Source organism: Choloepus didactylus, chromosome 17 (genome assembly GCF_015220235.1).
Source record: "Choloepus didactylus isolate mChoDid1 chromosome 17, mChoDid1.pri, whole genome shotgun sequence".
NCBI classification, from domain to species: Eukaryota; Metazoa; Chordata; class Mammalia; order Pilosa; family Megalonychidae; genus Choloepus; species Choloepus didactylus.
Window position 1 is genome coordinate 42,861,047 of NC_051323.1, and position 25,813 is coordinate 42,886,859.

The 25,813-nt window shown below is 37.9% G+C and overlaps 1 protein-coding gene and 1 non-coding gene across 3 annotated transcripts in view; one reads left to right on the plus strand and one right to left on the minus strand.

Moving 5' to 3' along the window:
- The first annotated feature begins 6,844 nt into the window (after window positions 1-6,844).
- FSHR (follicle stimulating hormone receptor) overlaps window positions 6,845-25,813 on the plus strand; it is a 203,831-nt gene continuing 184,862 nt past the window's right edge. For both annotated transcript variants that reach the window (XM_037806961.1, XM_037806962.1), the window contains exon 1: window positions 6,845-6,996. In XM_037806961.1, coding sequence (XP_037662889.1) covers window positions 6,845-6,996 — 152 coding nt within the window. The remainder of the gene's footprint in view (window positions 6,997-25,813) is intronic.
- LOC119513004 lies at window positions 24,324-24,429 on the minus strand. The gene has a single exon (XR_005212514.1). It is a non-coding gene; the product is annotated as a U6 spliceosomal RNA (small nuclear RNA).

Here is a 25,813-nt window from a genome sequence, read left to right on the forward strand (position 1 = left end):
AACAGGTAATCGAGCCTCTTGCGGCCACTAGACTTTATAGTCTAGAAGCTCGGCAACCAGGTTTTTCTCTGTTCTGCTGGCACTCTGGATGCTTGGCGCCTTAAAAAGCCTCAAAGAGAGAAACTGTTCTAAGTACGGACATCAGACTGGACTGGGTGAGTGGGTCATCAAGGTAAAGGTTGGTCAGGAAGCCAATATGGCAATTCAAGCTCCCTGAACCGGGCTTTGAGTCCCAGTCCTGCTTCCAGAACAATCCCCCTTTGCTTTGGCCTCTACCTCTTTCTGTTTTTTGGGTACCATACTATACAGGGTTCAAGGCCCTGACTAAAGTTTGTCTATTGAGTATATTCCTAAAAAACAAGTAATCCAATAATTAATTGGTATTTAATGAAATTAAGTAAGTGTACGATGCCTGTTTAACTGTTACTTGGTGTGTTACTTAGGTATAGTGTTTAATGCCTGTTTAATTGTTAATCGGTAAGTTTGGTCTATACGTAAATACATAATAAGTGCTAAGTGTCTGTTTAAATTTGTTAAGTTGGTGTATTACTGCATTTGTATTGTTCAAGTGTTCCTAATTGGTTCCTGATTGTGGAAATTCTTTAAAATGAGAAATTTTAATTCTAATAGCATTCCTGAATATAGCCCTTTGTGCTATATTTTGAAAAATTGGAAAGATTTTAGGTATGAGCCTATGAAAAAACACCAAAAATAGTTTATTTCTAAACACAGTCTATCCTCAATATGATTTAAAATCAAGAAAGAAATGGCCTGAATATGGTTCTATAGAAAAGGATACTCTATTACAGTTAGAGTTGTTCTGCAAAAGAGAGCAGAAATGAGATGAGATGATGTATATTCAATCCTTTATTTGTCCCTCTCAAAAGTATATTTCTGTGTTTGTTTTTATTTGTGTGGCTAACTTTCTATTTGTGTCTGTCTGCTTGTTCAATGTATATTTGCATATCTCCAAATGGTAATAGCAAATTAACAAAAAGTTCTTAAAGAGCTCTATTTGAATTGCTTAAAGATAAAAAAGCATATATATATATGTACTCCTGGTGTCCCAGAGTAAAAGAAAAAAGAAAAAACCCTCTAGGCACCAGGGTTCAGAGCCTTAGTTTTCGTAATTACTGTAAACAAACCTGGACATTAGAAAAAAATGGCCCCTGGAATTTCCCTAAGGCACAGAGGGCTGCCAGAGGGCTGCCTCAGAAAAAGGTAAAAACTTCTCCAGTTTTAGACTTTAGGCAAAATAGATCTAATAACTGGAAACAATTAAAAGAAGGGCATAGGAACTGTCACCAACACGAAGGCCTCCTTAGGGTTCTTAAACCCCACCATCCTCTTTTAAAACTTTTAAAACAAGGCCTCATTCTTTCTGTCTCACCTATCCCTGCCTCTAGGGTCTAACCAGCTAACGCAGCTATGGGGGAAGCGTTGGGTGTTGAAAGATGGGGGAGGGTAGACTTGGTTTAGAATTCTTTCTACTGGGCCTGGAGATTAGAAATGGCAGGCACAGAGGAAATGTTGTAAAGTAGACCATTATCTGAGAGAATTTACCAAGTTAAAATTACTTTTTCCAATAAAACCTTTGCAAAGGTAACCACAGTAAACAAATCATTATTAAAAAATGAATAGCCTTGGGATAGGGGTAATTGAATAAGATCTAACTGCCAAATTTCAGTAAGTAAGAAAAAAATATCCTTGAAAGCTATGGAAAAGTTCCCTGGAATTATGCTTGGGACATATTAAACAATTGTTGCATATTTTCCAGAGCTTGATGCTTTTGAGGTTGTTCGTAATTTTAGGATATTATGAAAATAAAGACATTTCTTTAACCTACAATCGAAAAAGGAGCATAGTGAAAAATATGTTTGTGTTTAATGAAATTAAATTATTTGTCAAACTATTTAAAAAATAATTATGCTTTTGGGAGGTTTAAAGATAGTATCAAAGATCTTTTTGGTAACTTAAGGTATACAGGTATGTAAAGTAAACAAGATGTACTTTGTTAAAGAAAGGGGTATTGTTTTGTACCCAAGAATGTGCAGGACAAAGCCTGGGTGAATATGGAGAGTTATAGGAAGTTTGTGTAACTTTCATGTGTTCAAATAGGGTTGAAAGAGAAGATAAGTACATTCTTAAAAGTCCTCTTAAAAGGTAGCCTTAACTAGACATGTTGCATAAACTGAGCAATGTACCTTGTAATGATGACATTTACATAAAATATAATAAAATTGAGGCCATGCTGATGCTTTAAATATATCCTATTTAAGGAGTCAGATGAGTTGAGTGAAAAATATAAATGAGATTATTGTAACCTTAATTACCTGGATTTCAAAGAATCTGGCTTCTTAATTACTTTGCCATTTGTTACCCCAGTATGTGAAAGAATTTGGATTTGAAGTGGCTTTTTTAATGTCAGTCAGTATATTTTTCATGAGCATATTACATGATCAGGCTAGAAAGTGCTGTCATGAATGGGGAAGACATAATTCTTGGCTTCAAGGAGTTTATATTCTAGTTGGAATGTACTTGTACCTGGGCATGCTATAAGATAGTAGTATTTAAGTACCTGCCAGTTATCTTAATAAGGGAGTAAAAATGCTGGAGGAATTCAGAGGAAAAAAAAAAAAAAAAAGCCAGATAGATAAAGAATGACCTAGGGGAAGACCTCATAAAAGAGATGAAGTAATCATTTGTGTGTTGTGAGTATGAAGTATATAAATGCCAGACTGCATTCCAAACCCAAGCATACATTTTTTCTTCTTTCATTATTTTACAGTATCTCTGCCTCTTCTCCCCTTCATGAATACTGTTATTGGAGGATAGCATTCATGTTCAAACAGCTTTGTAAATTTGTTATCAAATTTATTTCTAGTTGTATGCAGTCTGGATAAATAAAGACTGTAGGTGGGATGGATAGTGCTTTTATTATCCTCCATGCTAAGATGATCATATTTTCTGATTAAAGTGAAGTTTGTTTGTTCTTGTAAAAGGCTTATGAAGGTGAATTTTGTTTATTGTAGTCAATGCTGACTAAAATTTGATAAGGTTGTCTAAGGGAGTATGGTTTGTCCTAAAGTCAAATGGCTAGTTTTAATATGTAAGACAAGATCTGAATGGATATGTAAAATTGTAAAAGGTTTGTGCAAGTGAATACTGGCAGACCAAAACTTGATAGACCTGTTTATAATATTCTTTTAAAGAGCTTTTGTGTCAAACTGTGTATTCATTCAAAACCGGAGTTTAATTTTCTCTCTGTTAAACTAATGCGGATTGTTGGTCTGCTCTTAATGAAAGTTTATAAAAAGTTTTTCTTAACCATCTGAATACTCTGTCTAGAAGACAAAGATTTTATCAGAATAATATTTTTGTTGATGTTTATTTTGACCTTATCATCCTTTATTTCAGAAGACAGATCTCACTTTTAAAGGAAAACTGTTGCAAAGGATGTGTTTTTCCACATTGTACAAGTAAGGTGCTAAAATAGTTTAACATATTACCTAGGAAGTGTTTGGGAAGTATTACAATAATTAAAAGGGATTTTCTGTCCTTCTGTTAGCTAAATTTGTATGAGTGAAATGTTATTTTTATATTTAAAGATTGTATAAAATTCCTAAAGACTTCTCACTGTCCATGTTATATCCTGATACTGAGGCAGGATAGAATAGGGCATCAAGGCTGTGGTGCCCAGTCTTCTATTCAGCTTCAAAGGGTTAACGCAAACCTGCAAAGCTTCCACTGCAGACTTCATGGTGCAAAAATTTCCCCTAAAGCCCTTGACGCCTCCCTGCAAAGCTTCCACTGCAGACTTCATGGTGCAAAAATTTCCCCTAAAGCCCTTGACGCCTCCCAAAACTATAAAATCATGGGCCCAAAGCAAATTTGGGCCCAAAATTCATGGGGTCATAAAGGTTGTTAAACATCTGTCCAAGGCAAATCTTAGTTATGCAAGGGCAGATCACAAGTTCTAATCACTTCATAACTATCTCCTACTGAACAAAGACATCCAGTGTTCAAAGTCGAGATAAGAAAATCTCTGTAAAATTTTCCTGTATAACAAGCCAACCCACTCCTACTCAGTGCATGCTTCTCCCTTGAAGATGCCCATGTTATCTCTTTAATGCATCTTCTTTCTCTCTTTTTTAAATAAACTTTACTGCTTATTCCTACCGGCTCCTCTCATCTTTGAATTCTTTCCACAATGAGAGTCCCGAACTTGGAATGGGGTTCCGCCTGGCACTGTTGCCAGACGGACACCAGTTAAACAATACCAATCTGTATGGTGTTAGACAACAGTATGATGTTGTTAGTCATGGTTTTATTTATTCTTAGAAAAAGGTTACAGAACATGGACACAACCAAATTTACTTGTCAGTTATACTACTTTGTTCTAATGCTTCTCTAAAAATATATGTGGTCAGCTATAAGTCGGAACTTCATCTCCAACAAAAGGGACTTTAAAAGAGAAACAAGACAAGTATATAAATTATGTTCTATCTATTAACATAACCCTGGTGTCTGAGGAATTGGTCATTTGAGTGCATCAGGCAGAGAATCCACTGCTTTCAATTGGTATCAAAAACTTGGCAAAGTTGATCAATAAAAAGAAAATAGAAGCATAAAGTGTTATCAACCAGGGAAGCTCACCTGAGCCGTGTTGACCAGGGATTTTGTTGCAGGTCAGTCACATAGGAACAGAGCTCCTGCATGGCTGACCTTAGGTCCAGTTAGACTCCAGCTCCTCTGAGTGTCAAACTGATAGTGCAGGGCCCAAGACCCCCATCATAAATCACACTGTTATTGTAAATTGTCTAGAGTGGCCCAAGACCCCAGGTAAACCAACACTCTTATAAGGCAGGATATTCCAAGGGCTTAGAGTTTATCCCCCAGAAGCCAGTCAAGGACCAGAATATTCTTTGGAATGTGCAGGGTTTGGACAACTCAGACATGCTGAGTTAATACTCTACTGCCCAAAAGCAAGTAGCAAAAGACGACCTAAAGAGGGATACAATTTTTATAACATTCACAATCAAGCAAAATTAGATAATAAATTGCTTAGAGATATCTACATTGGTGGTAACATTTTTTGGTTAAAATACAAAGGAATAATAAACACAAAATTCAGACTAATGACCACCTCTGGGAGTAGAAACACAAGAGGGGATAAGAGGGGAACAACTAGGTAGATCCAACAGCACTGGTTACACCCTGTTTCTTCAGTCCACAACTGTTCATATTATTATTATGTTTAAGTCTTTCATTTATGTCACATATATTATCTGTAAGTTGTGAATATGACATAGTTTTTAAAATTCAAATCTCAATTTTAAGAAGATTTCTGCTCAGAATATACCGGCTAATCTAGTTATAGTTGGAGCTCTCCAAAATCTAAGTGGCTTTATAGGCCAGGGAGCCAGGTGGGAGGTTCAGCTGGTAATGAGTTTCTTGTCACTAAAGGTATTCAAGCATAGGTGAGAAAACCCTTTAAAATTAATATTTAGAAGTGAATTTAAGCATTATGTGGCTGATTAGATTAGATGGCCTTTAAGTCATTTCCGTATTTGAGAGTCTATGATTACATGGATCAGTTGTGTAGTGAACTAATTTGACGGTTCATGTTAGCTCCCAGAAGATAGAGAACATTTAGCAACTTCATCCAAAAGTTACTTGCTTCTGTTTTCCCCCTAAGGATAATTTAATCCCTTCAATATAAGTTATCATTCCTTTGGAATGTGAGTGTATCTGTGTGTGTTGTGGTGCATACATGTATATTTACGATTTTCATGTAACTCAATTTACATACTTCATTTCCTAAAGATGATGTTGAAACTAATTTTTCAAGATAAACTGTAGACAGGATCTTAGAGAATATTCAATCTTTTTATCTTCATAGATATTGCAGTTGAAAGTAGAAAGCCACTTACCGAGAGTGTTGCAAACTTTCCTCAGATCACTCACCATCAAGGAGATGGGAATGCCAGGGCTGTCACCTGCAGGGAACATTTTAAACTAAGTTAAAGGTATAGATTAAATAAATTCATTTGTGCTCACTGGCAAAAGGCAAGGATGATCTTCAAAGCCTGGAAATGAGAGTAGCCAGAAACAATACTTCTTAGGGGGTGGATGTGCTGGCCTCTACTAAATCCCCACTGGAAATACAGCCATTCCTGAGATCACTCATATTAACCAATTATCTCTGGGGACAACCTCATCAGAAGTGCCTCCCACTTACATAGAACTGCCTGGGGCTTGCTAATCCAGCTGCCTGTCTTTTGAGCAATGCTATTTTTGGTTTTTAATTACAGCAAGAAACAGAATCATTGACTGCAACCTAGAAGTTCTGGATTAGTATCAGGAGGGCTAGAGGAAGAAGTTGAAGACAAAGACTGAACCCAGGTCAGCTGCCTCTCTCTCTTTGTGAGTTGTCACATCACGGGTCTGTCTTTTTTGGAGAAAGGCAATCATGTCACTCTGTTGAGAAGAGAACAGTGTCCAGCAGGAACAAGTCTGCACAGGAATATGCAAATGATTCCAGACAAGCACCAGGTTCTATTTGCTGTCTGCCTCGGGTCAGGGTGTAAGAAACCCAATCGCCAAGGATAAGGGAGTAACTGTCCTTGCCCACCCACCTCCCGGAAATCACTGTGAGTGCACAGAAATTTCGCTCTTTGTCTGGAAGCGGACCAAAAAAGAATCATCCCTTGGTGGGGCATGTGTCCCTATCAACTCCTAAGGCAGCTATCTTTTCAAAAGGGCACTGTGTGCAGCCTCTGACATATGCAGAGGTTTTTTCTCTGTGGGTGCAGGAAGAAAGCAGGTGGATAGATAAGTGAGCATGGCCCTCCTCCTGGTCTCCTTGCTGGCAGTCCTGAGCTTGGCCTCAGGATGTCATCATCGGATTTGTCACTGCTCTAACAAGGTGCTCCTCTGCCAAGGCAGCCAGGTGACAGAGATTCCGTCCGACCTCCCCAGGAATGCGGTTGAACTGTGAGTAACAGGGCAAGGGAACAGCTGTGTGTGCAGCTTTTGTACTGGGGTCCTATTATTATTTTCACATTAGGCTGATATCTGTTAGGCTGAAATATTTCTGACCTCACCGAAGTCTTGAATAAAACAAACTTACCCAGCCCAGGATTCCGGCTCTGTGGCTGCCGAGGATCTTAGGTGAGAGTTTTTCTCAGCATTCCTAAGAGAAGGGCAGTGTGGAAACCTGAATCCAAATCCAAAAGGCAGACTTTTTAAGTCTTTCCAACACATTTCCTCTTGGGTTCCATGCACCTTTTGGTGGAACCAGAAAAGTAAAACTAAGGCAAAGCAGAAATTTAGAAGATCTAGAATTGGAAGCAGAAAGAAGGCCTTGATCTGAAAGGAATGCTCAGTGTTCCTCTCCTGAGGGCACTGAATTTAAGGGGAGAGATTTCCAGAACCATTGCGGCTTTGGAGGCCTAGCAAATAGTTCCAGCATGAGTATCTGCTCCCTGGAGGTTAAAGGAGGGATGAGGGGGAGGACTATGAAGAAACCAAGGAAGAAGGGAAAAAAGGGAGGCAGGGAGGAAGGGAGAAGTAAAGAACAAACCTTTCATACAGCTGACTTGAGAGCTTTACTGAATTATTGTAATAGGAAGTAGATAGACTCTTAAAGTTGGAAGAGAACTTAGACATCACCTCATTCTCTCTCTTCATTTTGCAAGTGAGGAACCTGGGGCCATCAAAGTACTGTAACGGGAATTGCCCAGACTCTCACAATGAGTTCTGGCAGAGCTGAAACTAGAAATAAGACCTTTGAGTTGCAGCCTACTTTTCTTTCCCCAAACCTCCACATTTGTATTAGGGCAGATCTGTGGCATTGTGGCTCTTGCGTTCAGGTACTGCTTCCTCTGGGAACTGGCATACTGTGACTCAGCGATTGTAGATCCTCAATGTTTTTATTCCAAGGATTTTAAACAGAAGTCCCGATTCTGGAGGCACATTTCAGCTTTTTCTCTAAAGCTCTTGGTGACTGTTATTTCACTACAGAGAGGTCATCTTTTCTCTTGGCTGATCGCCATCTCTGCACTCATACATATGGGTGTTGGGTTTCAGATTCTCACTCAGATACAAATGATTCCCTGACTTGGTTGTCTCTTCTTACCAGTTTCTCCCTTGATACCACAAGTCCTTAGTTCCTGTTAAGAGGCCACAGTTTCAGCAGGGAAAATAACTGATCAGTTCTGTGTTTTGGCTCTACTGCCTCAGATGAGACAGTTATTCCTGATTATGCTGAAGAATGTGCCTACGTACAAAGACAGTTGGATTTATAAGGCCATTATAAACACAGGAGAGGGCCAATGTATCCGAGCTCTTATAAGAGGTCACTTGCTCCTAAGTGACTTGGAACAATTACTTAATCCCTTCCAAGCCTCAGGTTAGTCACTTATAAATCAGGTTTAATAGAATCTGCTTGACTGAATTGTTGTGAAGACTTAAAGAGATAGATACCACCACCCCCTTACCGCCTCTCCTGGTCCTTCTCTATTTTTTCCAGTGTTTTCCTGTGGACCAGGCAGTTCCATCCAGTTGCCAGAGCAAACAGTCCCTAACAAGATATAATGTTAGAGTAATATTCTATCTCCCAAATCCCTTCCACACTAGGCTGTCTGCTTTCTGAAATCTCTTTACCAGAGAGAGATGTTTCCATTCTGGATTAAAGCAGGAAGGAAGAAAGAAAGAAAAAAGGAAGGGAGTATGGGATAGAAGGGAGGGAGGAAATAAGAAAGAAAATCCATCCCCAAACCCAAAACCCCAGAGAGTGTTTTTGTATCAGTGAGTATAGGAGGGGCAGTACTATGATTTTTTTAAAAATTCACACAAAGACATAAATGGCTACTGCACATCTCTACCCAAGAGTGTTTTGTAGCCAAGGAAAGAGAGCATGAAGTATGCATATATTCGGTAAAGAGATTGTGGGGGAGAATGCATTGGACAGAACACCAGAAACAAATTTCACACTCTTGACAAAGGCTCTTTAGCAGGATCTAAAGAGTCTTTAGTAGGATCTGCATTAGACAGGTCTAGAGCTCAGCTTTGTAATCTTCTTGGCAAGGTGTATTGAAGAAAAGAAGAGAAAATTTGCTTTGGCTGTCAGATGAAAAGAGAATGCATTTGAGGGTAATTCTGAGGTCACTTTGTCAATCACTGAAGAACAGATAAAACGCCAAGTGAACTAGAACTCAGCTCTTGTTAGAATGAAAGAACATTTATATAATTGATTTTTTCTTTCTTCTTTAAAAGGACTGGATCAGGGCATCTGGGACATTGGGAAAAGAGATGAAATGGTTCATTCAACTAAGTATTGTTAATTCACATTGCAGTCTTTGGCATTTCTATAATGACTTTAATAATGATGACATCAGGTGTAGGTGTATGGACTAGCTAGCTGGGCCTCATCGACTGCGATTGCTTAATCCATCAATATGTCAAAGCTTTCATTGTTACTTGAGTTCACCTGGGAGCAAACGACTTCTACATTTCACCATGTACATTTTTATACTATCAGTCCCTCCACCTTTCAGCCGTTTCATTTCATATATCTGCCAGCTATCACCAGAGGTTTTTAATTCCCTATGATCTGCACATGCAGACATTAACAACAAACGAACACAGAAGCACCATCAGTGAGCAGGTAGACGCTATTTACTGAGGGGTCTCCACTGTGTTTTATACATACATCTTCATTAAAACCTCACAATAGCCCTGTGAATTTGATATTATTGCTCCATTTTTCACATGAGGCAAACCAAAGTACAGAGAAGCTAAATAACTTGGGCAGAAACACCTCTGCAGCTTCTGTGTGGCAGAGCTGGGATTCAAACTTGAGCCTTATTATCTCCTCTCCACAGTGAATACAATGAAAGTCTTCTGATCCCTTTCATTTCTTCCTCTAAAAAAAAGTTGTTCTTTAGAGTTTGGGCTGGGGTGGGCAAATTTTCTCTCTAAAGGCCAGTTAGTAAATGTTTCAGGCTTTGCAAGCCATAGTGTCTGTTGCAGCTACTCAGCTCTGCAGTAGTGATGCAAAAGCAGTCAAAGGCAATATGTAAATGAATGGACATGGCTGTGTTCCTATAAAACTTTATATACGGACACAGAAATTTGAATTTCATGTAATTTTCTTATTACAGAACATTATTCTTCTTTAGATTTTTTTTTTCAACCACTTAACAAGGTAAATTAAAAAAAAAAAATTGTCAGCTGGTGGGCCAAAAGAAAAACAGGGGGCAAGCCAGATTTAACCCACAGGCCATAGTTTGCCCACCTCTAATTAAGACTATAGTTGAGGGAGTAGGTTAAATAATACTGGCTTAAGTGAGGTTTAGGAAGCATGAGGAAACATGGCACCATGGAGAAAGTACTAACCTAGGTAGGCAGGATCAGAGGTGGTGGGGGATTCTGAGTTAATTTTCACAAGACTGCCCTTAACCAGTTCTGACAAGCAGAGACGGTAGCATGTAGCCTCTAGGACCAAAATACCTGAATTCAAACCTGGGCTGTGCTGCTTATTTAACACTGTCATCTGGGCTTTAATGTAAATTAAAATGTGTGTGTAACTCATGGAATTGCTATGAGGATTAAATGAGACAAAACATGTAAAATACCTAGCACAGTGCCTCTCAGGTTATTTTTGTGGTTGTTGTTGTTATCTGTATAAAATTAAACTAAAACCCACTTACCACAGAGAGCTTTCATGATGTTCACATGAATCAATAGGTATGCGAATGCTCTGGAAACAAACAAACAAAAACAGATGTAAAGATTTTTACAGCTCTGAGGTAGTGTGCAGCCTCCCACATGCTTGAGAATAATCTCCTCCTCTTCCCAGTGGATGGATCACTTGCTCTCTGCACACTTACATTTCTGTAAAATATATTCCTTAAGGCTGTCCATATTTGCCAAGAGCTCAGGTTTCATTCTGACCACAGTCAAAGGAATTTTGATTTCTGACTTATACCAGAAACCCAGCTTTACCTGGAGGGCAGGGGAGGAAGTCAATAAATCTAAAAAGGACACTCTGATCTTGCTTTATTCTTTTCAGACTTAAAATTCCACACCCATTCTATATGTGAAATTTTAATTCTAAGTGACATTAAGGATATAACCATCTTTTTCTCCAGCAGGGTCAGACAATCCTCATTTTAAGAGGAATGAAGGGTCCCTTTATGGTCATTCTCGGCTTAGGAAGATGTCCACTGGGATCATATTATATAGAGCTTGGCTGTGTTGTCTCCTCTCCTCACTGCAAGTTCCTATATTTCAATTATAATTTCATTTGACTAGCACTCAACATGAACAAGCACAATTTAGTTTCTTCTAATTATCTTTTTCCCTCTTTCTTTCCTTCTTCTACCTTTCCTTTACCTTATATCCCTTGTTTTGTTGTCTTGGTTCAGATCACTTTCCATCCCCCATAGCCATAGATTATTGTTTAGTTAGTAGCTTTAAAGTATGTCTAGTTTAGTCTTTCCTTAGGAATGTAGCAGTATTAGGTACAAAGAGGGGTACCTTTGCTATACTGTTATGTGAATCTCCAAAAGGGAGAGAGAATTTGTGATATTTGCAAACATGTCTAATTGCGGAACCATTTTTTCCTAAGAGCATCTTCCAAGATTAATATTCTGCTGGTTGAAAGGCTGGTCTATCCAACCACAGCCACAAAAACAAATTCCATGTGAAGTCTGAACCTCAGCCCAGCCCTCTTGTCTCTCAATTCAATGTTCAATAACATATGGAAACAGACCTCATCAGTAGGTTTCATAATTCCCTGATCTCTCATATCTAATCAGTTTTACAAACTCTCCCTTCATACTTCTGCTAGCAATAATTCTCTCTTTCCATTGCCATCACCTCTGGCCTCTGACCTTCTAAAGCATGGATTACATAATCGCATCCTAATTTATCCCCTTCCCATACCAATCCCTTTTTACTCCAAACCAGCCTCCACACCACTGCTCCATTATTCATAAAACACCACTGCCACCCAGTTATGATTTGGCAGTTCAAAATCATTCAATGGCTCATCTTTCTGACTTTAGCTATCACCCTTCCCCAGCAGAAGCCATCTACTCCAGAAGGCTGATATTGGACTTGCTCTCAAGAACATTCTGTGCCCTTCTACCTCTCTTTGTTTTTATGTAATGGCTCTTGTTTGCACTATCTGTCTCTTTAAACCTAGCCTATGTATACAAAGTTGCCTCTATCATGAAGTCTTCTCTAATCATCCATCTTTACTTAATCTTGCCTTCATCTGAACCCCTATGCCCTTCATTTCATACTTCAATCTTGTTTTGTATTTAATTTTTCGTGTGTTTCTTATTTCCTCAACTGCAGTGAAAATTTCCTTTGTACTCCTTATTGTGCTTGGTTCAATGCTATGTATATTCTGGGCCTCAATTACATGTCAAACAAATGAGTCAATAAATCAGGGGGAATTACATCTGTTTATTTATTCTGCTCCTCAGTATTGAAGAAAAGATTCTTATAAGATGATTATTGCTCTCTCCCATGGTGAACTACTATAGGGTTTGATAGTTTTCTTGCTTTCTTTTCTTTTTTTTTAATGTGTTTGTTTTAAGAAAATGCCTATATGTCATTCCAGAATCCATTAAATTATTCAGATAGAGAGATACAGAAACTAGAAACAAGGTCTCCTAAGTTAAAAGTGAATATTCTATACTCTGGGCATGTCCCTTAATTCTCTTGACTTAAGTAATAACACCTGCCTCTCTATTCTAATACTCTAACAAGAATATTGAAAGGATGAATGCGTGCAACAGTAAACTAAAGCACTTTAAACTATAAGGCAGAAATAAATGTTCAAAGAAACGATTTTTGCCAATTATGGTTTGACCCCAAACCCTGAATGTGAGGTTTCCTGCCTTCTCCAATTATGCTTTGATTGTTGTAGTTCTGTCTGGATATCAACCAAACACCCTGCTGTGCAGATTGCCATAGGTGCCCATGTCCCCGAACACTGACTGCCTTGTTTAGATATTTCTAACAATACAGTTTCACACTAATACATAAAAATACCTGGACCTACTTTAGTGAGAAATATGTCTGTGCCCAACATGTGGAATTTAATTGGGCTGGGCGGAAAAGAGGTTTCTATTCCCTGCAGAGGAGTCAGAAAAATGACTAAAGAAACAGCTGGAGAATGCAGTACCTTGAAAGGGAAAAAGTGGAAATTACATTGCGGGGAAAGAATCCTAAAGTAAAAGATGAACTCTACCCTGAAAATTGACTAAGAGCTATAATTTGCAGAGTCATTATCAGCAATTGAAGAGTGGGGCTGTGATAGCACAGAAGTGCACTTGCTTGATGATGATAAAACCCCCTTGTTTACCTAAAGGTGCATCTTTCCTTCTCTACCCAAGACCTCTACCAAGGAATCCTAGGCTTCAGAAGCAGGACATCTTGGTGGCAAATGGGAACTTCATGTGACTTTTGCTTACCCCTCTCCAAAGCCACTAATTGGGTCATCTAGTCACTGTGGCTGATTGAACTAGACTTTTTTTAAGATGTAAGATTTAGACCCTCCCATTAGCTTTATATAGACTAGATTCTAGCTTATGTATCCCACAAGGGCAGTTAGGAAAGAGAGTCATTATTTTTAATTGTCTAGGATCTGATTATAATGAGATTTGGATGTTTGTTCTTAATCTGACCTCTCCCTGAAGTATCTCCGAGCATGTTTTGTATCTCTGACCTGAACATGCCATTACCTTGTTCTTTCATATGGAATATGCCACGTGATCTGAAAATCTTCAAGGGTTGGGCAAAAAATATTTGAATAAAGCAACCAAACCCTTGCCGTGGACTTGAACTCAATTGTATTTTAGTCCTAGGAGTAGCTTGAGTCCACTATCTCTCTTTCTTTCAGACCTTTTTCAGCAAGAGCTGACAGAATCCCGTGTCAAAAAGAAATGGTATCTCTGAAGATGGAGAAAAAGAGTAAGAGGAAGGGGTAGTAACAAACAAGATAAGATTTAACAAAGGTCCATGAATACTGAAACTTCATATAAGTATATGTATTTTAGAACTGGAAGGAAGTAAATGATGTGGTGGAACTGGAAATGTACCCTATGACATCTTTTGAAATTTGCTCTATAGTTTTTTGTTGAATTGTGCTTTGAAAATCTTCACTTTTCTGTATATACTCTATCTTGCATAACAAGGAAAGAAGTGAAACTGAACTGTAACCCATAACAATTTTGGAAATTACCTATATGACTGCTTGTTGAGCTGTACATCGAAAGTTAGCACCTTTCTATATGTATGCTATATTTTACAGTGATAGAAATAGCTGAAGTTGTGGAACTGTGACCCATGACATTCTTTGAAGTTTTTTTCTCTAACTACTTGTTAAATTGTACCTTGAAAGTTATCACCGTTATGTATACATGTTAAAGTTCACAATAAATAAATACATTTAAAAAAACAAACACAAATGGTAGGAAATATCCAGCAGGAGTCAATTTTCATATCTTCCCAATGCCAAGCTCAATGAAAACCTCTAAGAAACAGGGACCCGAAAAGTTCAGCTGAGTTTCAATAAAATGGAAAGATCAACTAATTCAGGATTATGGACGGAAAATTCATTAGTACTTAAAAGAAAGTCTGAGGTAAAACGATACTGAGGTTTCTTCCAATTCTAAAATGCTTTGATTTTATAAACTTCTCCAGACAGCAAACTTCCCTCTCCAAACTCAGTTGTGGGATTTGGGGGCAGAAGATGAGTGGGGGGCTTACCTGGGCAGGGGCTGGGGGTACCTCCCTTGGGTTTAATAGACAGTTCTGTTATTTTGAAATGCAGCAGTCACCACCCCACCCCCAAACATGTCTCTCTTGTTATTTTCAATTTAGTGAGGATTTTTAAGCAAAGAATCTGTGAGATTCCCTAGCTCCAATAATGACTTTGTAACTAAATAAACAAAGCTTGACAGGAGGTCACTGAGCCTTTCATTCCTTCAGAATCATTTAGGAATTGGAAAGACATGGGAAAGGAAGGCCTCTTATATGGAAGGACCGCAGCCCTGAGCAGATTTTCAGGAGTGGCCTCAATTTAAAATATTCTGCCCCTTCCAAGAAAGAGTACTAAATTTTGGTTCAGAAGATAAGATCCCAAGATGGAGCTTCTTACATCTACTCTTGCTTTTCCTTGTCACCTCATAGGTGAACTTCTGTTTACAGCCTCTGGACTGGTCTCCGTGCCCTCAGTCTTCTCCCTTCCCAGCTCCCTACACTTACTCTGGTCTGTTTCCTCTATGGAGTCCAAAACCTAGATTCCAGACAAAAATCCAAAGTCATAAGTTTGGCATTAAGGTCCTCCACGTTTTGGCCTCAAATTAACTCCTCCTGTCTCTTCTTTACACCCTCTCAACACTTTGCTCCATGTGCTATTTTCTATACTGTCTTCCAAAGAAGTCTTATATTTTCCTACCCAAATGTTTTCTCCTACCTGAAATATATCCTCCTAGTCCAGTATTATTCCTCTTTTGAGACCAAAGTAAATACCCTCATTTTTCATGAAGTTTTCCTTCAGCAACAAATATGTATTGATCATATTTGTGCAAGGCACTACAGTAGGTTCTTGAGAGAGAATAATCAATAGATGAGAGACAGTCTCTACTCTCATGGAGTTCATAAAAGAGAATAACACTAGACAAGTAATGACAATAATGATTTCCCTCACTCTTACCCAAAACAACCGAAATCCCCTTGGTACCAAGAGTAGCCACGGTCAAAACCACTCATTTGACAGTTAGCTGCATATCACTTTATGCAGCCTGGAATCATGGATTGTGAGAACTGGAAGAAACAGGGACGCACATTGAAATCCAATGAGAAGATGTGGGCTGGCCCGATGCCCAGCGAATGTTCATGAGAAAATGGGTGTCTGCCTGTCCCACCTAGGTCTGCCCTTCTGACCACCCTGCTTTCAGGAGCTGGGCAAGTCTACTTTCAAAAATACCCCATTCTTTAAAAGGCCAGAAATTCCTTTACATTAGGATCTTGCTTTATTTTACAGGGATAACACAGACCTGAAATAAAATAGAAAGGCAAATGATCCCAGCAAATTAATAATAGTGTTTAAGTGGTACGTGTCAAAATATTTACGTTTCACTAGAAGTTTCAAATTGTGAAGATGCAAGAGACTGGATCCTTTGAGTCAGGATAAAAGAGGATAGCACAGACGGTAGAAATGAACAACAAAGGGGGAAGCTTAGGCTGTGCTATTTTCTTTGTCAACCTCATAATTTTTCCTAAAGCTGCTTGTGGTCATGAACACTGTTTCTGTGTATATTGGAGATGGCGGGAGTAAAGGGGTTTACCTGTCAATGAGCTGTGTGTGCCAGCTTCCCAACAAAGCAGCTGTGTGTAATCTCTGAACTCTGGTAATCCCACAGATTTAACTTTCACAAAGCTCAGATGCCTCTTCTGAAAATGACACATCTTAAAAATTTCTACTTTGGCATAAAGGAAACAGTAAAGATCTACTGAATGCTTGCGGACTTACAGGCAATTTCCCTTTCTCCTAAATTTCAAACTGTTTTGTAGGGCTATGCTTTAGAATAGAAAAACAAAAGAATGGTGACCCTCCATCATCTGATCACAGCCTGAGCAAGTACCGACTAGTTAGCCTCTCACATATGCCACTGCCATCAAGGCTAATTTCTGGTCAGAGTAGGAAGGGAGACCTTTATTTGATTGGTGTTTGTTTTGTGGCCAAGCAGTGTAGCATTTCTGTAAATGTAGCAGGGGAAGGTGGTAGCAGAAAATGCAACAAGAAACATTGTTTTAAACAAACTAAAAGGCAACAGAAGCAAATATGAGAATTATGGTGAAGAGCAAAGAGGTTATCTAGAATGTTCCACACAGTAGCAAAATTACTTATCATGCCCCTGATTTGGAAAATCGGATGAGCTCCTTCAGTAAGAACATACAGTCTTGGAATGGTATCCAATTGCCCCAAACAAGTACTAGAGACAAGAGGAAAGAGAACACACAGCTCTGATTGCCCAATAGGAAAATTACAGAGTATCTCTGGAAGCAGAAAGCTAAGATTCTGGAAGAAGAAGAGCAAAAGTAATAGTGACAGAAAGTATAGGAACTTCAGTTTCCATAAAGAAAAGAAGGAGCTGGACCATTTAATTGTGGAATCTCTGATGTCATTATCTTTGGGTCTTGTCTCTTGGGTTGAACAAATTCTCTGGAGAAGATGCTTCCCAACTCCTACCTGGAGGGTGAAGCCCTAACAACCAGCATCTGCTGATACCCAGGGTTGACTTCAGGAGCTGGGCAAGTCCACTTCCAAAAATACCTCATTCTTTAAAAGGCCAGAAATTCCTTGAAGAAAGGACCGTGCTTTATTTTACAGGAAGAACACAGACGTGAAATAAAACAGAATGATAAATGATTCCAGCAAATTAATAATACGGTTTAAGTGACAGATGTCAAAATATTTAAGTTTGACTAGAAGTTTTCAAATAGTGAAAATGCAAGAAAATGAATCCTCTGCATTGGACAATAAAGTAGGACACAGAAAGTGGAAATGAGCAACAAAAGAAGTGCCTGATGTCCTCCTATCCCAAAACTCTGTTTTACTCTCTAAAGAATAAACCTCTGGTGTTTTGCTAGGGTGGGGAAGGGCACTCACCTGACTGCTCAAAGTAGGAAGCCTGGATGCCTCTTAAATTTCCACCAATCCTCTTTATTTTAGCCACCTCACCCTATACCTTCTCCTCCTGCCACCAACCCTGCCACTTCCAGAGACACCCTGAGCCTCCAATTTTGGAGTGTTTGAGGAATTGTGTTTTCTAGAGTCTGCCAAATAAGCACTTCTCAAATTTTGATTTGCATGCAAATCAGAAGGATATATTGTGAAAATTCAGTAAGCCTGGAGTGGGGCCTGGGATTCTGCATTTCTAACCAGCTCCCAGGAGATGCTGGCAATACTAGTTCCAGAATCACATTTATCAAGCTTCTTTCCAATCCTAAAATTTTACTGCTCTTGCTCCTTTCCTCTTTTGTCTGTCCTTGTGACTTTATGCCCTTAAAAAATTCCTTTACTCATTGGGGTTTCAGGAGTAAATAAAACAGTTGATTAATATGCCATCTCTACCCAGGGATCCCTATTCATTATTAAACTCTCTCCAATATGGCTTCTGTCCCCATCTTTCCACTGAAAATTCTCTTGTCACAGGTAACAATAAATTTCTCCTTATTTTCAGTATGTTATATAATGTGGTTATATTATTTTTTAATCATATTTTTATTGTGGAATATAACATATATACAAAGATGTGATAACTTTCCAAGTACAATTTAACAAGTAGTTAAAGAGCAAATTTCAAAGAATATTATAGGTTACATTTCCATAATTTCAGTTATTTCCTTATTATGAAATATATATACAAAAAAGGTAATGTCTTTCAAAGTATGATTTAACAAGTAGATATACAGGAAATTTCCAAAGTTGTTATGAGTTATAATACCACAGTTTCAGTTATTTCCTTATTGTGAAATATAACATATATACAAAAAGGTATAGCTTTCAAATTACAATTTAACAAGTACTATAGAACATATTTCAAGGGATGCTATGTGTTACAGTTCCACCATTTCAATTCTTTCATTCTGGTTATTCAAATACCCTAGCAACTAAGAAAAAGAAAATTATATAAAGATTAAGTATTCATAATCCTTTGTTAAATTCCATCTTGTCTATTGCTACCCCTTCCTCTAGTTTAATCACTTACCTGATCTTCAGGGATGTCTAGGCAGTGACCACCCTAACCTGTTCATGTTGAAAAGGGGTGTCAACTTTATGAGCAAAGGGGACACATCTAGTTGGCATTCTTGAGGAGGCTACAGCCTCTGGGTTTGGGGACTTAGCTGGCATAGGAGCTCTCTGGAGGTTTTAAGTTTCTGCTGAATAAACTTAGCGAAACTTTTATAGTCTCAGATAGGGATCTGGGTATTCATTAAGGTTTTCTGGACTACTGTTGACTTGGGCTTATCATATTGTGGTCATCTGGCATATTTGGTGAAGCTTGCATAGTAGTAACCTCCAGGACAGCCTCTTGACTCCATTTTAATTCTCCTAACCATTAAAACCTTATTTTGTTGCCTCTTTTCCCCCTTTTGGTCAAAAAGGCATTCTCAATCCCTCGATGCCAGGGTCAGGCTCATTTGCAGAATCCATGTCCCACATTGCCAGGAAGGCTCATTCATCTTGGGAGTCCTGTCCTATGTCAGTGGGAGGATGATGAATTTATTTGTGGAGTTAGACTTAGAGAGAGAAAGTCCACATTTGAGCAACAAAAGAGCTGCTCTGTAGGTGACTCCTAGGCATACTTATAGGTGGACTTAGCCTCCATTTACAACCATAAGTTTCACCTGAGCAAGTCTCAATATCGAGGGTGTGACTTATAAAGTAGGGGGTTCCCAAGTTCACATAGCATATGTTATGTCCACAATAATCCATCCATATCTCACATTATCATCACTTAGTTGTACAATCCTCACCACTCTCCATTTTAAACAATTCTCATGACCTAAAACATCTCATAGCTCTTGTCAGCCCTTAATTATTTGTCCCTAGTATTTGTATAATACTAGTATGGTATTCCTATTAATTATAGTCTCCAGTATGCATTATGTAGATTTTTCCCATATACCCTTCTGTTGCCAACTATCTGTGCTAGTGTCATACCTTAGAAGTATATCATGCAAGCACCTATTTATATTTGTGGTGCTGATCTGTGGGAAACTTGCCTTTAAACAACCCGTTTCAATCCTATTCACCTTCAGTACAACTCTGATACTTACAATCCCATTAACAAACAATCATTACCCCTATCATTTACCATACCTTTGAATTCACCACCATTAACATAACCGAACATATTAGATTATCATTCCCCCTCACTAGCTACTGTCTATCACTAGGCTCCCAATATTCTTATATTATAAGGCATTGACTTTACATTATTCAGATAGTTCATAGAAGTGGTAACATACAATATCTCTCGTTTTGTGTCTGACATTTCACTCAGAATTACATCTTCAAGGTTCATCCATGTTGCCATATGTTTCAGAACCTTGTTGCTTCTTACTGCTGCATAGTATTCCATTGTATGTATATACCACACTTTGTTTATACACTCATCTGTTGAAGACACTTGGATTGTTTTCATCTCTTTGCAATTGTGAGGAATGCTGCTATGAACATCAGTGTCCAAATGTCTGTTCATCTCACTGCCTTCAAATCTAGGTATATATCGGGAAGTTGAATTGCCAGATCATAGGGTAATTCAATATCTAGTTTTCTGAGAAACCGCCAAACTGTCTTCCAGGGTGGCTGAACCATTATACAGTCCATCCAGCAATGAATAAGAGTTCCAGTTTTCCACATCCTCTTCAGCATTGGCAGTTTCCTGTTTGTTTGATGGCAGCCATTTTTATTGGTGTGAGGTGATATCTCATTGTGGTCTTGATCTGCATCTCCCTAATAACTAGTGAAGATGAACATTTTTTAATGTGTTTTTCAGCCATTTGTATTTCCTCTTCAGAGAAATGTCTTTTCATATCTTTTGAGCATTTTATAGTTGGTCTGTTTGTACTATTATTGTTGAGTTGTAGGATTTCTTTATATATGCAAGATATCAGTCTCTTATATTTGGAAATATATGGTTTCCAAATATTTTCTCTCATTGCATTGGCTGCCTCTTCAACTTATTGACAAATTCCTTTGAGGTACAGAAGCTTTTGATTTTGAGGAGTTTACATTTATTTATTTTTTCTTTCATTGATTGTGCTTTGGGTATAAGGTCTAAGAAGTGACTTTCTAATACTAAGTATTGAAGATGTTTCTCTACATTATCTTCTAGGAGTTTTATGGTAGTGTCTCTTATATTGAGGTCTTTTGTCCATTTTGAGTTCATTTTTATATAGGGTGTGAGGTAAGGGTCCTCTTTCATTCTTTTTGTTATGGCTATCCAGTTCTCCCAGCCCCATTTGTGGAAGAGACTATTCTGTCCCCAGTTCAGTGGATTTGGGGGTCTTACCAAAAATCAGTCAGACTGTATATCTGGAAGTCTATTTCTGAACTCTCAATTCAATTCCATTGAGCAATGTCTATCTTTATGCCAATACCATGTTCTTTGGACCACTGAAGCTTTATAGCAGACTTCAAAGTCTGGAAGTATAAGTCCCCCTACTTTGTTCTTCTTTTTTAGGATGATTTTGGCAATTCATGTCCCCTTTCCCTTCCCAATACATTTGATAGCTTTTCCAGCTCTGCAAAGTAGGTTGCTGGAATTTTGATTGGAATTGTGTTGAATTGGTAGATCAGTTTGGTTAGAATTGACATTTTAAAAATGTTTAGACTTCCTATCCATGAGTATGGAATATTTTTCCACCTATTTAGGTCATTTTTTATTTCTTTTAGTAAAATTTTGTAATTTTCTTTGTAGAGGTCTTTTACATCCTTGGTTAAGTTTATTCCTAGGTACTTGATATTTTTAGATGCTATTGTGAATGGATTTTTTTGTTGTTGTTGTTTGATTGCGTTTTCAATTAGGTCATTACTAGTGTATAGGAACATTACCAACTTATGTGCATTTATCTTATTTCTCACCACTCTGCTGAATTTGTTTATTAGTTCAAGTAGCTTTGTGGCTGAATTCTCAGGATTTTTCAAATTTAAGATCATATCATCTGCAAATAATGACAGTTTTACTTCTTCCTTTCCAATTTGGATACCTTTGGCAAATTGCTCTGGCTAGAACTTCCAGCACAATGTTGAATAATAGAGGTGACAGTGCGCATCCTTGTCTCAATCCTGATTGCAGGGGGAAGGCTTTCAGCCTCTCACCATTGAGTATTATGCTGGCTGTGGGTTTTTCATATATGCCTTTTATCATATTGAAGAAGGTTCCTTCAATTCCTAACATTTGAAGAGTTTTTATCAAAACAGGATGTTGAATTTTATCAAATGCTTTTTCAGCATCTATTGAGATGATCATTTGATTTTTCCCTTTTTATTTGTTAATGTGTTGAATTACATTAATTAATTTTCTTATGTTGAACCATCCTTGCATGCCAGGAATGAACCCCACTTGGTCATGGTGTATAATTCTTTTATTGTGCCTTTGGATTCAATTTGCAAGTATTTTGTTCAGGATTTTTGCATCTATATGCATTAGGGAGATTGGCCTATAGTTTTCCTTTTTTGAGTGTCTTTATCTGGTTTTGGTATCAGAGTGATATTAACTTCATAAAATGAGTTAGGTAATGTTCTTTTTTCTTTAATTTTTTGAAAGAATTTGAGAAGGAATGGTGTCAATTCTTTTTGGAAAGTTTGGTAAAATTCCCCTGTAAAGCCATCTGGCCCTGGGATTTTATTTATAAGTAGCTTTTGATGACTGACTGGAACTCTTTTTTTGCGTTTGGTTTATTGAGGTTTTCTATTTCTTCTTGGGTCAGTCTAGGATGTTCATCTGTGTTCTAGTTTGCTAATGCTGCCAGAATGCAAAACACCAGAAATGGATTGGCTTTTATAAAAGGAGGTTTATTTTGTTACACAGTTACAGTCTTAAGGCCATAAAGTGTCCAAGGTAACACATCAGCAATCAGGTACCTTCACTGGAGGATGGCCAATGGTGTCCAGAAAACTTCTGTTAGCTGGGAAGGCATGTGGCTGGTGTCTGCTCCAAAGTTCTGGTTTCAAAATGGCTTTCTCCCAGGACGTTCCTCTCTAGGCTGCAGTTCCTCAAAAATGTCACTCTTAGTTGGACTTGGGATATTTGTCCTCTCTCAGCTTCTCCGGAGCAAGAGTCTGCTTTCAACAGCCGTAACTGTCCCTCATCTGTAACCCCTGTGCTTTCTTCAAAGTGTCCCTTTTGGCTGTGGCTCCTCTTCAAAATGTCACTCACAGCTGCACTTAGTTCCCTCTGCCCATCAGCTCATTTATATGGCTCCACTGATAAAGGCCCACCCAATGGGCGGGCCAACACTCCATGGAAATTATCCAATTAGAGTCATCACCCACAGCTGGGTAGGGCACATTCCAAAAAAACACTCAAAGAATTACAATCTAATCAACACTGATAACGTCTGCCCACACAAGATTACATCAAAGATTATGGTGTTTGGGGGACACAATGTATTCAAACTGGCACAGTGTGTTTCCAAGAAATTGTCCATTTCCTCTAATTGTCTAGCTTATTTCCATACAGTTGTTCATAGTATCCTCTTATGATTTTTTTTTTTTTAACTTCTTTGGGATCTGTGGTAATTATCCCCTTCTCATTTCTGATTCTGTTTATTTGGGTCTTCTCTCTTTTTGACTTTGTTAGTCTAGCTAAGGGTCTGTCAATCTTGTTGACCTTCTCAAGGAGCCAACTTTTGGTTTTACTTATTCTCTCTATTGTTTTTAGGTTCTCCAGCTCATTGATTTCTGCTTTAATCTTTGTTATTTCATTTCATCTACATGCTTTAGGGTTAGTTTCCTGATCATTCTGTAGCCTCTTCAGTTGTTCAGTTAGGTCTTTACTTTTAGCTCTTTCCTGCTTTTTGATATAAGCATTTAGAGCTGTAAATCTCCCTCTCAGCACTGCCTTCATTGCATCGCACCAGTTTTGATATGTTCTGTTCTCATTTTCATTCATCTCTATATTTACTAATTTCTCTTGCAATTTCTTCTTTGACCCACTGGTTATTTAGGAGTGTGTTGTTTAACCTCCATATATTTGTGAAAGATCTGGTTCTTAGGTGGTTGTTGATTTCTAGTTGCATTCCATTGTGGTCAGAGTGTGCTTTGAATAATTTCAATCTTTTTAATTTATTAAGACTTGTTTTGTGCCCCAGCATATGACCGATCCTGGAAAACATTCCATGGGCACTGGAGAAGAATGGTACTTCGGGATGTAACAATCTATACATGTCTGTTAAATCTAAATCATTTATATCATACTGTTTAGGTTCTCAATTTCCTTATTGGTCCTCTGTCTAGTTGTTCTCTCTATAGAAGAGAGTGATGTATTGAAGTCTCCCACTAAATATTGTAGACACATTTATTGTTCCCTTCAGTTTAGCCAATGCATGTCTCATATACTTTGGAGCTCTTTGACTAGGTGCATAAACATTTATAATTATTTCTTCTTGGTAAATTTTCACTTTTATTAATATACAGTGTCCTTCTTTGTCTTTTATGACATATTTGCATTTAAAGTCTATTTTGTCCAATATTATTATTATAGCTACCCCAGCTTTTTTTTTTTAATATGGAACACTTCAAGAATTTGCATATCATCCTTGCACAAGGTCCATGCTAATCTCTCTGTATTGTTCCAATTTTAGTTTATGTGCCACCAAAGCAAGCACATACCCCAGCTTTCTTTGGATTGCAGTTTGCATAGAATATTCTTTCCATCATTTCACTTTCAGTCTCTTTGTGTCACAGGGTCTAAGATGAGTCTCTTGTAAACAGCATATCAATGGGTCATATTTTTTAATCCATTCTACAAGTCTGCCTTTTCTTGGAAAGTTTAATCCATTCACATTTGAAGTTATTACTATGAAGGGAGTTCTTAAACCAGCCATTTTATCCTTTGGTTTTTAGTTATTAGATCTATTTTTTTTTACCCTCTCTCTTTCTTTTCCTTTAAGTTACCCTTACTAATAACTCTTCAGTCATGTGCTCTTCTCCAGACTCTCTCTCCTTTCTTTTTGTTTCTCAGCTGGTAGAGCTCCCTTTAGTATTTCTTGCAGGGCAGGTATCTTGTTAACAAATTCTGTCAGTGTTTGTTTGTCTGTGAAACTTTTAAACTCTCCTTCAACTCTGCTGGAGAACTTTGTTGGATAAAGAATTCTTGCTGGCAGTTTTTCTCTTTTGGAATCTTAAATGTGTCATACCACTGCCTTCTTGCCTCCATGGTGCCCACTGAGGAGTTAGTACTTAGTCTTATGTTGTTTCCCTTGTATGTGGTGAATTGACTCTCTCTTGCTACCTTCAGTAGTTTCCCCTTCTCTTCAGCATTTGACAATCTAATCACTGTATGTCCTGGAGTAGGTTTATTTGGATTTATTTTATTTGGCGTTTGCTGGGCATCTTTGATCCACACATTTATGTCCTTTAGAAGGTTTGGGAAGTTTTCCTCAACAATGTCTTGAAACACTCTTCCTAGCCCTTTACCATTCTCTTCTTCTTCTGGGATACCAATAATTCTTATATTTGCTCACTTCATGTTGTCCATGATTTCTCTGAGATCCTTTTCAAATTTTTCAGTTTTTTCCCATCTGTTCTTTTGTGTATTCACATTCATTTACTCTGTCCTCAAGTTCCCTTATCCTTTCTTTTGCCTCTTCAAATCTGCTATTGTGTGTCTCTAGTATATTTTTAATTTGAGTCACAGTATCTTTTATTTCCATAAGGTCTGACATTTTTTAATTTCCTCTTTCAAATTCATCTTTATGCTCTTGTAGAATCTTCTTGATTTTATTCATGTCTTTAGCCATCTTGTTGAAGTTTTTTTGGAGATTTGTTTGTACTTTAATTAATTGCTCCAAATTTTGTGTCCCTCATGGTTTTTTAATTTGTTCATTTGGTTTGTCCATATCTTCTAGATCCTTCAAGTGCTTTGTAATTTTTTGTTGGCTTTGGGGCATTTGCTTGTCTTGATAGGGTTATTTTGGGAAGTGCAGAATTATTTGAGCATTTATATATAATTTGGTTTGCTGGAGTGTAGTTTCCCAATCCTACCATCAG